We start from the raw sequence: 18,042 nt of genomic DNA, 5'->3' as shown, positions 1-18,042 counted from the left end.
CCCTTTCCCAGGGGCATTTCCCTTTCTTCATTACCCAGTTCTCTAACCTGTTGGTTTTCTCCTGTCTCAAGCGAGCAGCCAAGTTTTTTTTTTCCAGCCATCTCTACGTCCCTTATCTCACTAATGATCCCTACCCAAAAGCCCTTTCACGCAGTCCCAGCATTGCTCTAAAATCTTTACTTTTAAGGCACAACTCTTTAACTCCTTATTGCATGGTCCTACAGTTATTCTAAGCATGATTCTTAAAAGTTACAGGATGTTACAAAATATTCTATGAGAGAGAGACCTCGCTAAAGGAGTTTAGCCTGAAAAAGGAAGAGAGTTTGCGCAGGCCTGTGCCTCAGATTACCCACTCCACAGCAACTACTCAACAAGTACCGCGTGACTAAGGTCACGTGCTGCCCGAATTCCCCACCAATTTGTTACCAGCTTTGCTCATTACTTTGGGATATGCTCATTTATTAGGGTTACTCTTCGGAGGAGGGGGAGAGGGTTTCTGTACTTCTATCAATGTACTGCTTGTGTCACTTGTGTTCTCATACAGAGCTCTATTTTTCCTTGCTGCATATTCCCTCCCAATGGCGCTATCCAGCAGGACCTAAGTTCCCCAGGGCAGGGTTCTTCCAGCCCTAGAATCAGATTCACTCACTCTCTCTCTCCAAAAGAGCACATCTGAGAGTACTGGGTTAATCAGCACTTCCTAGCTCCCACCCTCATACATACCTGGTTCAGCATATCTCTATCCCCACTTTCATGTTACAATTGTTCTGGTAGTAACCCACTTCATGAACAAACCCCAGAGGATTTTTGGGCGCTGCAGGGATCTTTTAGTTTAGGTACAAGGAGTGTTGGTGCAGAGTGAATGAGGAAACCAAAAAAAAAAAAACAACACCCACGAGAGGGGGAGAGAGAGAGAAGTAACCAGCTTAATCATATTGCCAGGTAATGACTCCCCTATGGTTAAACAAACAAAACAGTTATAATATTAAATCTAACTTAAATTTTATCATAAAAGTCAGGTTTACAAAACTATAACTGATCACAAAAGTCAGGGTCAGAATGCTATACCTAGAGAGAGAGAGAGCTGGGTTCTCATCACTCCATGAAGCTTGAATCGATCAGGGGTCCCAGGTGGTGGTGGTAGCTGAGGGTCCGGAGTGGTGGGGTCGGGCAGAGCCCCCCAGCATGATCAGTCAGGAGAAGATGAAGTCCCAATAGAACTGATGCAGATTTTGGATCCAGGCATCAGAATACTTACATGAGCGTGGGTAGGAGTTTTTGTAGCGAAACAACAATGGTTCAAGGGAGAACACTAGATTTGTGTCTGTGTAAACAAGGGAGTATACTAAAGTTGTTTTTGTTCAGGCTAGACCATGGGAGCTGAGCATTCCTTGTTTTGGGTGGTGTTCCTTGGAGGGTTCTCACAATGTAATTAGGGAGCTTCACTATTCTGGATACTAATAAAGGATTTATTACTAGGATTGGTCTGATAATTACTGAGCTGGGTATGTGCAGGCATGAGTTCATTAACTTCTGAAACAGAGATCCCCCATGATGCAGTGGTTCCCTGCTTTTCTGGTCCCAGAGTTCCATGCAGTTCTTGCCTTGGAATCTCTGTTCTCCATTCTGTATGCTAATGGAGAAGCCTCCTTGTCCCATCTTTGATGCAAATGAGGCTAGGGGAGTTTCCTTAATCCTGTCATCCTTATCCCAGGGGTTTAGGTGTGTCTCCCACTGCCTTTTCATTGCTTTTTGTCAGTCTTTTTTCAGATGCAGATTTGCAGAGGCTGGGTTTGGGGAGGTCTTTTATGAATCAGACAGGCTGGGGGTACTGTGCCCTGGTTCCCCAAGAACACAGAGCTGCTAGGTAACACATCTAATTAAGCATCAGTATTTGCCATTATCACTGAGCTTCATTGTATTCTATGAAAACATGCCAATGTTATGAAATCAGTATAAATGCTTAAATTTTAATGGAGTGCCAGCTCTGTTACCATTTAGAGTTAAGACCAACTTTCTGTTTAAAACTGGACTCTTCTAAGTGCTCTAAAATACTCTGATGAATCATCATTGAATTACCACTGAGCCCGCCTAAGCCTGATGACTCATCCCTGTGCCAGCAAGTGTGATAAATCATCAGAGCCAATTAACTCCCAGTCTTGTGATACACTATTCAACCAGGGTTTGGCCAATTCACAGGTGAGGGCCCAACCATGTGATCCCATGGCAGGTATATAGGCTCCTAAAGCAAGCTGTCTCTCTAGTTTACTTAATGTAGCTATGTGGTTGGGAATGCTCCAAATGCCTAGTTGTTTTAACAGACAGCAGCTGTGCTAGCTAGTCTCTGCTCCTTCCTCACCTGGCTGCTAGACAATTATGTTGCAAGAATGTTAGGCTTGCAAGGACAAGTCCTCAAAAGTTAGGAAATACTAGAGTTAAGTTTGTCTGTATATGTGAAATAGCAATTTTTAGAGGTTTACAACTCAACCAAATCTGTGTGGATTTTCATGGGGACAACATAAGGCACCACTTTGACCCCAGGTATACCCCCATCCAAATGTCCAGTTTCTATTCCAAAGCCTGGAGGTAATAGAGTTCTTCAAATAAATGTTTAGGAAAATACTTAATGTTGGGAAAACTACTTATTTCCCTCTAAGCTCCTTATCAGAAACACCTGAACTGTCTTCACTGAAGCTTCCAAAAGAATTCAACATGAAGCAGAGAGCAAAGATGGAAAATATAGGTCTGAAAAGTTAAATTATGGCAAAGTTCCACTTAGAATAGGAGCTTAAAATAGAAAGTGTTAGGTATTCTTAACCAGAGGTATTGCTTCCAGCTCAGCCAATAATGTATCATTTAAACAAATTGTATTAGAATTACATCTGTTGAAAACTGGTGACATATTTCACATGAACTTTTGTGTCTCAGATTTTGTTTTTCTATGTAATTGGAAAAAAAAAAAAAACCCACCACCACCACTCTTTTTACATTAAAATAATGTGAAACTTTTTATTTGAATTTCAAAGGCACTCTTGCTCCAAATTTGCCTGTCAATTGAGGTTTGATCTCTGAAAGATAGTTTAATATGTCAATAATTCTGTACTTGTGTCAGCCTCAATCCTCTAAGGAGATACACACAAGTAAAAGGGTCTGCTTATGCAGAGCTTCCCGTAAAATATATTTAAATGCGTAAAAACAGAAGAAGCCAGGGGACGGGGAGATAAACATTAATCTTTGATATTTATAATGCAAGGAACTATTCAGAAACTATGGGCCTGATCCTGTAACTGGACCCATGAGGCTGGAACTCTACGCATGTGCGAACACATACAGAGAAAGCAGGATTTGAGGCCTAAAATATTAATCTCTTAATGTTCCTGAATGTTGTTCTGAGGTGCAATATTAACGTTAAATTGAAAAGGACCTGCTTGTTTCAACAGATCCATCATCTTTGGAGATCTGGTAAGATGGGCACAAAACCCGTTCTTGTAGTCCATGGTGGAGCTTGGGCAATACCAGATGAGTTTGCTGAAAGAAGCATCCTGGGAGTTAAAAATGCAGTTAAGAATGGCTTTGCAGTGCTGGAAATGGGAGGAAGTTCAATGAAGGCTGTTGAAATTGCTGTGCGGGCCTTAGAAGACGATGCTGTGTTTGATGCAGGTAACTGCAGTAACTTTTTAAAAAAATAATTTCTTAAATACTATAAATCATCTTAGTTTTGATATATCCACAGTGTTGCCCCAAGAGTTTTCTCCATTTTGTGTTTATTTTTATGCTGCTTCTTAAGTGTTGTTGCATCTGCCCACCAAAGACTTTATTTACACATTTCCCATGGAGCTGATTCAGTGCTGGATGCTATGCTGCTTCTTCATGCTGTTCAGTAATTGCTATTTTTTAAAAAGTATTTACTGTTGTGTGGGTGGTTGAGAGATCTATAGCTAAGGTTGCACTTCAGCAGATATCCTTTTGCTTTTTAGCAAGAGTAGTGAACAAAAAATGGAGGCTTTTTGGTGTTTTCTCTTAGTATTTAACAATTCAATTTCAAGGTTTAATCTGTTAAATCAGAGTTCTTAATACCATCAGTCCACAAAAATCCTATAGGTTAATAAATGTTTAAATAACTGCCATTACTGTGATGCTTCCCAGGGGTATGCAGGTTTATGAGGCACCTCACTACCACCTGTCCGTAGCATGAGGGAGCTTGTCTGTAGAGCCTTGCGTGGATACAAAATTTATATCAAAACAGCTATCTGCAGGGCTATAACAGGAACCATGGGGCAAAAGCAACAGCATGTCAGGCCGCTGCTCGCAGGAACCAGCACCCAGCCCAGGCAGCTCCTCCAACATGGTTGTACCGCCCTGAGATCTGTCCACTGGGCACCAGGCTCACCGGCAGTTGTCCCCGGTCATGCCAGTGTGTGCAAGCTGCTTATATGCTCTCGGACAGGAGACGTGGACTGTTGCATGGAAGGGATTGCTGTTTGGGAGTGTGTGAGTCACTTTGTTTATAGAGAAAGCAACTATAAGCTTATTTAATGCACAAGAGAGATTCAAATTATAGCAAGCAGAAATATTGAAAACAAAGGGCTACCTAGAAAATAACATGCATACTAGAGCTTAAACTTAACCACCAATTCATTGCCATGCTATGTAGAGCAAAAGCTCACCCAAAATCTAGCCAGCCAGGCTTAGCTGGGATCTTCTGTTCATGAGACAAGTCAAACTGTCTTCTTGCCTCCTTAGTGGAAAGATCCAGAGTTTGTCTCCATCACTAAGTTATAGTCCAAAAGCCATTGTCTTCCCTTGCAAACAGGGTAATATCTGCTTGTTTTCCTCTCTAGAATCTCCCCTAGAGACTTTGCAAATACTTGATTAGCATTTAGCTCAGACTGTAAATAGGTGTTCATTGTGACGCATACAATACTCAGTTTGCATGTAGACAGACTGATAAAAGAAACTTGTTTATCATCTTCTGGTGACCAGCCCCAAGTCAGACTCTAAAAACATAAGTTTCAGTATATATACATAACTCCTCACATACTATCCGTACATACATCTCATAGAGATTATGATGAGCAGTGTGACAGGCTTTCATTAGAGACCTTACATAACGCTCTTTGAACAAGTATACAAATACCAAATCTAGGGGATCTCTGTAACCCTTATGCAGCCCTCTGCAAGCTTGCACCCAGAGGTCCCTGGGTTCATAGGTGCAATGTTTCTAATCTGCTGGGTGTGTTCCCTCCCCCCGGGCTTGCCTAGGTCCCGTCCCACTCCACCCCTTCCCCTGAAGGTCCCACCCCCACCTGCTTCTTCCCACCCCTGCCCCACCTCTTCCCCGCCCAGTTCCACTCTCTCCCCGGTGGGCAGGAGACACTGGGTGGAGGGGAAGGCTCTGATAGGGGTGCTGCCAGTGATTGCTCAGCACCCACCATTTTTTTTCAGCCATGGAGCATCCATGGAGTCGGTGCCTGTCCCTGGGTCCCAATTAATTAATCTCTGTGTGCATAATGACAGCTTCTTAAAAACACAAGGTACCAGGAACTGCTTCAGGTTGATGGGAAGGATGTTTTTTTTTGCTAGGGTATAGATGGTGATGTGCAGTTCCATTCATGGACTGGGTAACCTCCCACCTAGAGGTCATCAACTTTAGGACATGCTGGCATGGAGAAGAGGCTGGAACTGGACCTGAACTGGGAACAGGATTTGGACAATTGCTGGTGCTGCAGTCAGACTTCGGTTGTTCTGGAACCTGCTGGCCATCAGTCCCAGCACATGCTCAAACAGGTCCCTCTGCTGCTAGTGCTTTTGTTGCTGTTGCTGGTGGTCCTGCCACTTACGGAATGGTAGTGGGAGATGCAATGCACAACCATCCTCTCCAACATGCTGTCAGCTGCAGCCTGATTCTGCCAATCCCATTCCAGCACCTCTCTCTGCAGATTGAAGAGGTGGTTTGACCTCTTGATGAAATCCCCATGTATCTTCATCAACATTTATTCCTTCTGCATCCAAGGTTCTGGATCATGGTGTTGTCCTCCTAGATGAATGCCTCACTTGGATTGAGAATAGTATATTTTTCTGTCTGGAGGGGATAAAAGTTTTTCCTCTTTAATTTTCTGCATCACAGCCTGGGAAAAGTGACAAGGGTTTTCTCCTGGGCATTCCTTCTCCTCCATCTCTGCATTTCTCTGCCCTGAAGCTGCTTGGTCCTAAGGATCTTCCCCATCTTCATAATGAGAAAATCTTTTTTTACATTTTTAATTTAAAAAAGCAGTTTGATTGTTGCCCCTTCAGTTTCAGTCTTGTTACCACTGGTCTACATAGATACCTCTTGCATGGTGTCACAGTTCAGGGCAACCGCACCTGTATTTCCCCTTAGTGGTCCAGCAGGGGCAGCTGGATGTTGGACCTGTATTTCTGACAGACTTTGCAAGTGCTCTGGAACTTGATATTCCACCAGCCAGGAAACAGACCTATTCCCTAAGCCGGTGTTATTTTCTAAAGTTTGGGCTGCCCTTAAAAATGCTAGTGCCAGTTTGAGAAAAAGCACGCTGCTGTGTGTGCCCTATGTAACTATGTTTGTCCCTGTGTTTTCTGGCCTTGCTTGTCTTGTATTGCATAAAACTTCTACCCTCCCACATACAGTATCCTGCACGACTGTAAATGGCAATGGTGGCCTCTTCTGTTGTTATATCTCCCTAATCATATCAACAATGTTGAGTTATTCTCTTACCCATCTGAGGCAATGCTTGTCCCCCTGCAACATTCTCCCTGGTCTGTTCCTCCATCTCCTCCCCCAAACAAATTGGATTGGCTGTGCCAAGAAGTGGTGAGTGTCTGCTCTGCCTCAGTTGAGATTGCTGTGGCCAGCCCTAGTTTCAGCTCCTCCTCTGAGTCCTCAGCATTTGGTTGCTCCCACTCATTGCATCCTGGACACCTCAAGAGCCCTTGGTACATAGGCTCCCTGCTTTGGGCACTGCTGAGCACCCAGTGCAGCTCCTGATAGAAAAGGGGAGTTACTGGACTGGGTGTTGTGGTTCTTTGCCTGGCAGTACAGATTCTTCAGGAATTTTATCTTCTGCTGGCACTAAGGTCCAGTCTGGTGAATCTCTTCTTCATCTATAATGGAATGGGTTACCTAAGGAGGTGGTGGAATCTCCATCCTTAGAGGTTTTTAAGGCCCAGCTTGACAAAGCCCTGGCTGGGATGATTTAGTTAGTGTTGGTCCTGCTTTGAGCAGAGGGTTGAACTAGATGACCTCCTGAGGTCTCTTCCAACCCTAATCTTCTATGATTCTATGATCTAACTTACTGGAGATTCAATTTCCAGTCTTGCACTCAAATACATATGTCTTGCTGGCCTCATACTACATGTCCTCAATAACTATGATGTCTGTCTCAGTCCAAGTAGAAGCATGCTGATTTGCTCTTTTGGGTGCCATATGATTTGAATAAGTGCAACAGGAGCACTATACAGATGTTACAGGTACAGAAAGTTGTGTACTAAGGTGTGGTCCAAATACCAAAGCAGGTTAGTTATACTGCCTGGAGGTGACTTTTATAGAATTAGAGATAGGTAGGTAGACACAACAGAGGCCCCGGGGGAATTTTGGAAAGTTGTGGGGGGGATGTGTCTGTACAGCACATAGTAGCTCAAGTCTCAGCAGCACTTGATCTTCAGTGGGGCTAGCTCAATTTTAAAGCACCACCAGTCAAGCTAGAGATTTTTCTGTGTGGATGGGAGTCAGGATGTAGTAACACTCAAGTTATATCTTGAGTTAACTTTGCAATAAAGACAAAGCCTTAGCTCTAAAGTATCCACCAGGTTTCAATCCTGTAAACTCGTATGAACATGGTTAACTTTACTATTGTGAATTGTCCCATTAACCGCAATCGAGTTACTCACAGTAGTAAATATGAGCACATATGTAAGTGTTTGCACGATCAGGACCTAATTTTGGGTGCCTCCATTTTTTAGATTGATTTTTTTTAAGCTCAGCATCCAAAATCTTACACACTCACAATAGCACTAAAGAACATTCTTTCCTGACTAGCTCATGTAAAATGCCAACTGTTTCTCTTTGCATTTAATACAATTTAAGGTGGAACAAATAGTTTATGAAGTTTGATATGTATTTTCATTTGATTTTTTCCCTTACTGTTGTGTACTGTGAAAATGCCCATTCAGTTTTGTGACATAGTTAAAGTGAAATTATTCAGTTGTCACTGTGGTGTCTCTAATAGCTGAATTCTGCTGTACCACAAATAACAGTGATAAAAATATTCCCCTTCTTTTCTACTTGCCGGAAGGTATAGTAAGGAGAAGATAGAATTTGATTTAACACAAGGAAGTTTAAAGTTGCCCTCTGGCAGGCAATTCTGTACCCTATTTTTCATCTCACATTTTTCAACCCAATTGCTTAGATAGAGGTTTTTTTATTTTTACTTCCGAGTGGCAGTAGATAGGAAACACTGAAGAAATATTTCTTTCTGAGAAGTAGATGGGCACAGATGCAACTGAGGGTAGAATGTCACCCACCATAGCTTTCCAAAGTTGAACCGATTAAGTTCCATAAGGAGATAAGCAACAAGATGCTAACAAAATGAAATGCACAACCATTAGTAATAAAATGAAGCCCTATTCCACTGCTCACCTCTCTTTTCTTTCTTAGTTCTTATCTTAATTTTTTTTTGGTGACATTCCCCTGGTATTATCCGGATGATCTGCTAGGTCACTCCAATCCTTGAGTCTGGGAGCCAACCTTACCATTCTCTACTGAGAGAACCCCCACTCCCGGGCTTTGGCATGTAAGATGCTCCTTGGATTGTGCAACCAAATGACATTAGCCAATATCTCCTGCCCCAGACACGACCCTAGGAACCTCTGTCTTGCAATGCCCGCTGGACACTGCAAGTTTATATGAGTTTGTCAATTTAACAAAGAAATTGATATGTACCAGGCTTGTTATCCCAAGGCGAGTCTCTGCTTCAAACCAAATGCACAGCTTCAGGTAGAATAAACAAACAAATTTATTAACCACAAAGATAGATTTTAAGTGATTATAAGTCAAAGCATAACAAGTCAAATTTGGTGAAATGAAATAAAAGCAAAACGCATTCTAAGCTGATCTTAACACTTTCATTGCCTTTACAAACTTAGATGCTTCTCATCATATCAGAGGCTGGATGGTTGCCCTTCAGCCAGGCTCTCCCCTTTGATCAGCGCTTCAGTCGCTTGATGGTGATGTCTGTAGATGGAGGTGGTAGAGAGAGGAAGAGCATGGCAAACACCTCTCCCCTTTATCATGTTCTTTCTTCCTCTTGGCTTTGCCCCCCCCCTTCAGTGTCAGGTGAGCATTACCTCATCGCAGTCTCAAACTGACCAAAGGAAGTGGGGTGATTCACTCGAGAGTCCAACAGATCATTTGTTGCTGCCTAAGCCAGTATCCTTTGTTTCTTTGAGCTGGGCTGCATTTGTCCCATACATGTCCTGATGAGGTGTGAACAGCCCCTCTGCTCTTGGAGAGTTTTTGCCTGGGCTTGCTTCAAGCCATGAGGACACATTTTCATAACTCATAACTGTATACATGAAATTACAACCTATAACATTACTATAACAATAATTTATATAACATTACAATAACAACAATCTCAGTACATCATGAGCCTTCTGAAGACACCCAACATGACAAACTTTGCATTAGATATCACACAATCGTATTATAAGGATAAAAATGGGGGTGTAGGGTGTTCCCCTGAGGTACAGAGCGTCACATTTATAATTTCCTACTCCTACCCATTTTGCTTTCCCTCCATTCTTTGTTTTCCCCCTTCCTCTCCCTACTATAAATTTTCCCCTCCTCTCACCATAGGCCTTAATCATAAAGATCCAGATTGCTTGTATGTAACTTGCAGCTACATTTTTCCTTACACTCCCCAGTCTTCCATCTCCACACCTCAGTTTCACTTGAACTCTTTCTTTATCTTCCCCCTTGTGTTCTCTCTTTCAAACAAATATTAGGACAGGCCTTTTTTGGAACTGATTAGGGACTTCATGAGAGAGAGTGCCCAGATTTTGAGGTCTTTTAAAGTTAGTTCAGTTTCAGGGAGGAAAGGCAGATTAATATCAGAGTCAGTGATGATTCATCAAATGAAATTCAGGAATGGAAAAAATGTCACACAAAAATTCTTTTTTGAAGAGAACTCTTGGTCTGTCACCTAGCATTTTAATTTCTGGGATCACATCTTTCCGTATGATTCATTCCATGTTTCTTTCCCTTCCTGCCATTATCTTCCCGGTATTTCTATTTCTCCACATACTTTCCTTTATATTGTGAGACTTGTGACAAAATAACAATAGTTAGTGATATTTAATTTTTCTTCTTAAAGCCCCAGATCCTGGAGTCATATTAATATGTGAAAACCTCAGCTTTAATTCTTTAAAAAAAAAAATGTTTCTAGACATCATAGTGGTGGAGAAAAGCTTGGAAATGTAAACCCTAAAGGCTCAAAAACCAATAGGCAAGTAAAACAAACTTCATGTTGTTTGAAGACATTTTCATGATGAAATGGAGTCTGACTCCTGATTTGCAATGCTTAGGGTTGGCAGTACTGCCCATTCTTTACTCCTACTTGCAGATTTTGTTCACTGCTACCATTCTGTCTCATATTTGTAATGCTCTCTCCTTTCCCTGTTATCTTTCTTTCACATTTTGGCTCCATTTCTGCTTTTCATCCCTTTGTTTTTTCCTTGTTTCCCTTCTGTACTTGTCTCCCTCCCCTCGTCAACTGCTCTCTTGTCATATCTCCTAAATATGATCCAACTTCTTAAAAAGTGTCTGAAAACTGTCATCTTGCCTCTCTGTCTCATCATAGCTAATTTAGCTTTGTAGAATGCCCTGTTCTGAGCAGCTTGATTTTGGATAGTGCTGGTTCTACTCAGATGATATGGGCTGAGCCTAAGAGTTGAATTGCTGAAGATTTGGGATTCTCAGCAGGAGCTCTTAGTGGAAGTGGTTCAAAAGAGGTTGTTTTTTTTAATGAGTTGCTCACTACAGCACTAATTAATGCAGATGCATAGGTTTACTTGGTAAAGGAAATCTTGTATAAAGCTGGTTTTCAATAAACTATGGTCTGAATCTGTTTGAGTGGGTTTTCAGTGTGGTATGATTCGGGGTCTTAAATGTGCAGTAATGCATGGATGCACAATTATTTGCTTAAAACATGCACTGACATTATAAGAATATGTACACTGAATATTAAACACTTAAAATTACTAAGGCTGTTGTCTAAAATCAGCACTTTTCTCTATTTCATTCTTTTACTTGACACAAACAATGCAGGAACTAATTTGATTAGTAGAAATAAAACTTTAAGTAATTGATTGGCAACTGAGAGCAGGTTTTGAAGATTATGCTGTCTTGACATGCCCTTTAAGATCAATAAGCTATTTCTTTTGTTGCTCTGTTAAACTACTGTTTCTTCTTTTATCACTTAGTTTACTTTGTGGATAGGAAATTGTCATTGGTGGAATGGGGTTGAGGTTAACACTGGAGATTGGAAAAAAGAAATGCCATATTGTATCAAGGATTCTGCTCTTTAATAGAAAGCAATACAGAATCAACAGTATTACTAAGATTTAAAAACCTTTATTTGGTAGTTAATCAGCTTTTCAGTTGAGTAATTTCCTGTCAAGAGATCCAACTACATGCTTAAATATAAAAAGGAATACTGAGAAACTCTATTAAGTGAATTAAAACAGGCTACAGTACTATTCACAGCAGTGCATCTTTGACGGTGACATTTGGGCACTGTAGATTTAGTACTCTAATTAGGGACAGTGTGGTGCTTGCACAGTTTATTAGTTCATTTATTGGGCCTTCCAGATTTTTGTCGCCTCTATGATCTTCTATACATGCAGCTTCTCCTCTGGTTTGGTCTATAGGCTCCCGTTGTCTCCTGAGATAGCTAGTTGTCAGTCTGAAGCATGATCCTGAAGAGATAGAACCAGCTTCCTGATCTTTGCTTGTTCAGAAGAACTGCTGCTGCTTCATCTGCAGGCTGTTAGCAGAGGTCTTATCCTCTCAGAAATGATTCCTTTATTCAAGGAAAAGAATACTTACATGTGCACCTCTTGAATAATTATTGGTTTGTGTGCTAGGGTGTGAATTTAGGATCGCATACAACCCAGTCTCCAGTGGATCTCCCACTGGTCTCAATGGGCAGTGTCTATGGGTGCCAATTGCACAAATGGTAAGAGTGCTGTGCAGCCTTTTTGTATTAACTAAATTTCTAGGTGTGTTTTTTTTTTATCATAATTCATTACTGGTTCAACATGTTAGTGTTGCTGTCAATATTGCTCGGCAGGAAGACATTCACTTTCACTACATCGGTGGTTCTCAAACTTTTGTACTGGTGACCCCTTTCACACAGCAAGCCTCTGATTGCGACCTCCTTTATAAATTAAAAACACTTTTTTATCTATTTAACACCATTATAAATGCTGGAAGCAAAGCGGGGCTTGGGGTGGAGGCTGACAGCTTGCGACCCCCCATGTAATAACCTTATGACCCCCTGAGGGGTCCTTATACCCAGTTTGAGAGCCCCTGCAGTACATCTGTTTCTGTTTCCCCACCCTCTCTTTTTCTGTTTTTCTTCTTTTTCCTAATCTATCTGCTGAAAGTCTTGTCAATTATTTAATTGCCAAGTTAACAAGAAGAAGAACAGGAGTACTTGTGGCACCTTAGAGACTAACAAATTTATTAGAGCATAAGCTTTCGTGGACTACAGCCCACTTCTTCGGATGCATATAGAATGGAACATATATTGAGGAGATATATATACACACATACAGAGAGCATAAACAGGTGGGAGTTGTCTTACCAAGTTAACAAGGTGTCAGCACTAGGATCTTTAGCATCCTAGTGAGATTTATGGGAAGCGGGGAGTTTGACACCTCTGAGTCATTATGTTAGTACAGAAGCTCCCTTTAATGTTGCCCCTGCCACTTTTCTCATGCTAATTTTTTCCCCCTCCTGTTACTCACACCTTCTTGTCAACTGTTGGAAATGGGTCATCCTGATTATCACTACAAAAGTTTTTTTTTTTCTCTCCTGCTGTTAATAGCCCACCTTAATTGATTATTCTCGTTATACACCTCTACCCCAATATAATGTGACCCGATACAACACAAATTCAGATATAACGCAGTAAAGCAGTGCTGTGGGGGGGTGGGGCTGCGCACTCCGGTGGATCAAAGCAAGTTTGATATAACACGGTTTTACCTATAACGCGGTAAGTTTTTTATTTTTGGGTCCTGAGGACAGTGTTATACTGGGGTAGAGGTGTAGTTAGTATGGCAACACCCATCGTTTCATGTCCTGTGTGTGTGTGTGTGTGTGTGTGTGTGTATATATATATATATATATATATATATATAAAATTTTCCTACTGTATTTTCCACTGCATACATCCGATGAAGTGGGTTTTAGCCCACAAAAGCTTATGCCCAGATAAAATTGTTAGTCTCTAAGGTGCCACAAGTACTCCTCGTTCTTTTTGCTGATACAGACTATCACGGCTACCACTGTGAAACATTTACTTTTTATGTAATTCAAATGCTGCCTAACAGCATTCCTCAAACAGTGATCTGTTGAGAGCTAGCAATAGAGGACTGGTTCAAGATAGGACACAGGGATTTGTGCCCCACATTGGAGCTTTTTTACCCAAAAGTTTTGGATTCAAGGAACCATGGAAGGGCCCCATTACCAAAACCAGCTGGTGCAATCAAGGGGCCAGGGAGCAGGATCAATGCGATATTTTCCCATCTTCAAAAATAAACTTTAAACAAACAAACAAAACCACCAAAAAAACTTCTCAAAGGATTAATGCAGTGTTTCCCAAACTTGGGATGCTGCTTGTTTAGGGAAAGCCCCTGGCGGGCCGGGCCTTTTTGTTTATCTGCTGCGTCCGCAGGACCGGCTGATTGCAGCTCCCACTGGCCGCAGTTCGCCGTTCCAGGCCAATGGGAGCTGCTGGAAGCAGCGGCCAGTAAGTCCCTTGGCCTGCGCAGCTTCCAGCAGCTCCCATTGGCCTGGAGCAGCGAACTGTGGCCAGTTGGAGCCGCGATCGGCCGGACCTGCGGACGCAGCAGGTAAACAAACTGGCTCGATCCGCCAGGGGCTTTCCCTATACAAGCGGCATCCCAAGTTTGGGAAACACTGGTTTAATGAAAGGAAACACAGAACAAATATGATGTAATTATTTTTATAAGCACATTTATTTCTCAAACATCAAAAGACACCTATTGTCCAAAATGAAAAGGTTGCTATACTAGTGTAAGGTAAAGTCAGGTAGTCTTGCTCTGTGCTCAGCTCCCAGTACATATTACCAACTTCTTTGCTTTTTCAGCACTTCAGTTATTATTAAGTTTTGATTAAACCAATCCAAGTGTCCTAGAACCACTCTCAGTTGAGCTGGCTGGACAGGAGAACAGCTCTTTTAAAAATTGACAACAGTGAGCTCAAAATTGGCCAGTCTTCTATAAATTTACTTTTGCAGTTTTCAACCATTTTGATGCAGTGAATAATGATGAAACCTTTGCAAACACGGATTTGGGGTAGAAGTCTAGGTTTGTGAATATTAAGTTGCTTTGTAACTGAATGGAGGTCCTGTCAATTAAACTTGACACAGAATCCCAAGATATAATCCCATATACTGCCAAAAAATCAGAAGTAGATTATTAAATGTAAAATTAGCTTATTTTTAGAGAGAGATTACTATAAACTGGGACATGATGGAGTGGACAATGGCAACTCTTTCTGTATTTGCCTTAGACAACTAAGGCAAATGCAACATCCAAAGCATTTCCTATGGCAAGTATGGGGAGCTTAAGGAAATATTTCAAATATTGTGGTAATGGTCAGTATTACTGGTACGATTTTAGGAGCTCTGTGAACAAATGTGCCATGAAATTATTTTATTTTGTGATGGTGAATGAGGAGGTTCAGCCTCTATTATGGATTAAAGCTTGTGAAAAATTAAAACTGATCAAACGTATAATGGAGGCCTCGTGAGCTAAATGAAAATAATATACTGGAAGAACTCAATAATGTGTTTGATTAAATTGGTTGCATTAAGGACACACATCACATTTGTTTAAACCCCGAGGTAACCACATTTATTACTCCAGCAAGGAAAATTCTCCTGATATCCAGAGAATGAGATCTGCAGAAGCTATAATGCACGGTGATTTTAAAAGTTATAAAGTCAGCTAGTGAACCACCTGGCTGGGTGCAGTCAAAGGTGGCAGTAGAAAAATAAAGGATTCTCTGAGAATATACTTAGTTATAAAAGGAATTCGATAATGAGCATACTTTCAACTCCCAACTCTGGAAGAAATGAAATAAATAGAAGTTGAAACTAAAACTTCAACCTTTTAGAAACAATATATACCTCTAGATAAGGCATCCGATACTGTTCCTTATGGTACCTATGGTCCCAGAAAAAGTATTTCACAAGAAGGAAGCAGACACATTAGGGGAACTAGATGACCACTTATGTTGATGATGTCCTCGTCTGGAGAAACCAGGGAGAGACATGATGACTTAAGTGAAGGTGCTTTGAAATTTAAAAACCAGTATGCCAGGTAGCACATTAGAGTTCAACCATTTGAGAAATGTTAACTCATATAAGGCATTTAACAAAATGACACCAAAATAGAGGCTATTTGTGCATATGCCAATGCCTTAGAACAGGGATCGGCAACCTTTGGCATGCGGCCCGCCAGGGTAAGCACCTTGGCGGGCCGGGCTGGTTGTTTACCTGCCACGTCCGTAGGTTCGGCCGATCGTGGCTCCCACTGGCCGTGGTTTGACACTCCAGGCCAATGGGGGCTGCGGGAAGCAGCACGGGTGGAGGGATGTGTCCCTGCCTTAGAATATACAGGAAATGCAGATTTCTCAAAGTGATCTTTTCTAATTCCTGTCACAAGTGTCGATAGTTATTAGGCCATTTAAGTGCCTAATTCAAAACCTATGAAGTCAATTGAATCACATTTCAAGGAAATCATTCATTTTAGCCACAAAATTACTTACAAAGCAGAGCAAGAATGTCTCTCTATGGTGGCTTTTACTTATTCCTTCAGTAATTCTTTATAGCTTTCTCAAATGCAGTTCATTTAGTTTAGTTTGCTTAGTAATCTGTACTAACCTAATTTAACGCCAATATTTAAAAAGAGCTCTAGAGGTGATCCTGGCAATTACAGACCAGTAAGTCCAACGTCAGTAGTGGGCAAATTAGTTGAAACGATAGTAAAGAATAAAATTGTCAGACACATAGAAGAACATAAATTGTTGGGCAAAAGTCAACATGGTTTCTGTAAAGGGAAATCATGTCTTACTAATCTATTAGAGTTCTTTGAAGGAATCAACAAACATGTGGACAAGGGGGATCCAGTGGACATAGTATACTTAGATTTCCAGAAAGCCTTTGACAAGGTCCCTCACCAAAGGCTCTTAAGTAAAGTAAGTTGTCATGGAATAAGAGGGAAGATCCTTTCATGGACTGAGAACTGGTTAAAAGACAGGAAACAAAGGGTAAGAATAAATGGTAAATTTTCAGAATGGAGAGGGGTAACTAGTGGTGTACCCCAAGGGTCAGTCCTTGGACCGATCCTATTCAACTTATTCATAAACTGATCTGGAGAAAGGGGTAAACAGTGAGGTGGCAAAGTTTGCAGACAATACTGCTCAAGATAGTTAAGACCAAAGCAGACTGTGAAGAACTTCAAAAAGATCTCACAAAACTAAGTGATTGGGCAACAAAATGACAAATGAAATTTAATGTGGATAAATGTAAAGTAACGCACATTGGAAAAAATAACCCCAAGTATACATACAATATGATGGGGGCTAATTTAGCTACAACTAATCAGGAAAGAGATCATGGAGTCAGCATGGATAGTTCTCTGAAAATGTCCATGCAGTGTGCAGTGTCAGTCAAAAAAGCAAACAGGATGTTAAGAATCATTAAAAAGGGGATGGAGAATAAGACAGACAATATCTTATTGTCCTTATATAAATCCATGGTATGCCCATATCTTGAATACTGCATACAGATGTGGTCTCCTCATCTCAAAAAAGATATACTGGCATTAGAAAAGGTTCAGAAAAGGGCAACTAAAATGATTAAGGTTTTGGAATGGGTCCCATATGAGGAGAGATTAAAGAGGCTAGGACTTTTCAGCTTGGAAAAGAGGAGACTAAGGGGGGATATTATAGACATATAAAATCATGAGTGGCATAGAGAAAGTGAATAAGGAAAAGTTATTTACTTGTTCCCATAATATAAGAACTAGGGGCCACCAAATGAAATTAATAGGCAGCAGGTTTAAAACAAATAAAAAGAAGTTCTTCACACAGCACACAGTCAACCGGTGGAACTCCTTGCCTGAGGAGATTGTGAAGGCTAGGACTATAACAGAGTTTAAAAGAGAACTAGATAAATTCACAGAGGTTAAGTCCATTAATGGCTATTAGCCAGGACGGGTAAGAAATGGTGTCCCTAGCTCTGTCTGTCAGAGGGTGGAGATGGATGGCAGGAGAGAGATCACTTGATCATTACCTGTTAGGTTCACTCCCTCTGCGGCACCTGGCATTGGTCACTGTCGTTAGACAGGATACTGGGCTGGATGACCTTTGGTCTGACCCAGTATGGCCATTCTTATGTTCTTATGTATGTTAACCAATAATACAACACAGGTTACAATGTGTCTGTTCTGTAAGTGAATGAGTATGAAACAAACTTTCCAGTATAAATACTCACAATTTTGAATGTAAAAAGTCACTTTCCTCAGTAGTCACTTAAAACTAGCTATTTTGGTGAACATGCCTGACAGTAAAATAATTTGCTGGAATAGCTATAAAATAGATCACAAAAGAGGATTGAACACAGCTGGAGTGAGTTTGTTTGAATTTATTTAAAATTGTTTGCAGTATTCACCCAGTCTTAGAGGATGAGGATTTATTTGCATGAAGGCACATCA

General features: G+C 41.1%; 1 protein-coding gene across 6 annotated transcripts in view; it reads left to right on the top strand.

The window, feature by feature from the left end:
* The window catches only part of LOC117875202 (isoaspartyl peptidase/L-asparaginase-like), a 230,381-nt gene that overhangs the window by 15,310 nt on the left and 197,029 nt on the right, over positions 1 to 18,042 (top strand). For all 6 annotated transcript variants that reach the window (XR_004645209.1, XR_004645210.1, XM_034766243.1 and 3 more), the window contains exon 2: positions 3,441 to 3,660. Coding sequence is in view for 4 of the 6 variants with exons in the window: in XM_034766243.1 (XP_034622134.1) it covers positions 3,468 to 3,660 (193 nt within the window). In the remaining 2 variants the exon portion in view is untranslated. The remainder of the gene's footprint in view (positions 1 to 3,440; positions 3,661 to 18,042) is intronic.

The sequence above is a fragment of the Trachemys scripta genome, chromosome 3 (assembly GCF_013100865.1).
Source record: "Trachemys scripta elegans isolate TJP31775 chromosome 3, CAS_Tse_1.0, whole genome shotgun sequence".
NCBI lineage: Eukaryota > Metazoa > Chordata > Testudines > Emydidae > Trachemys > Trachemys scripta.
The sequence above is the reverse complement of the archived record's forward strand: the minus strand, read 5'-3'. Positions and strand labels throughout refer to the sequence as shown.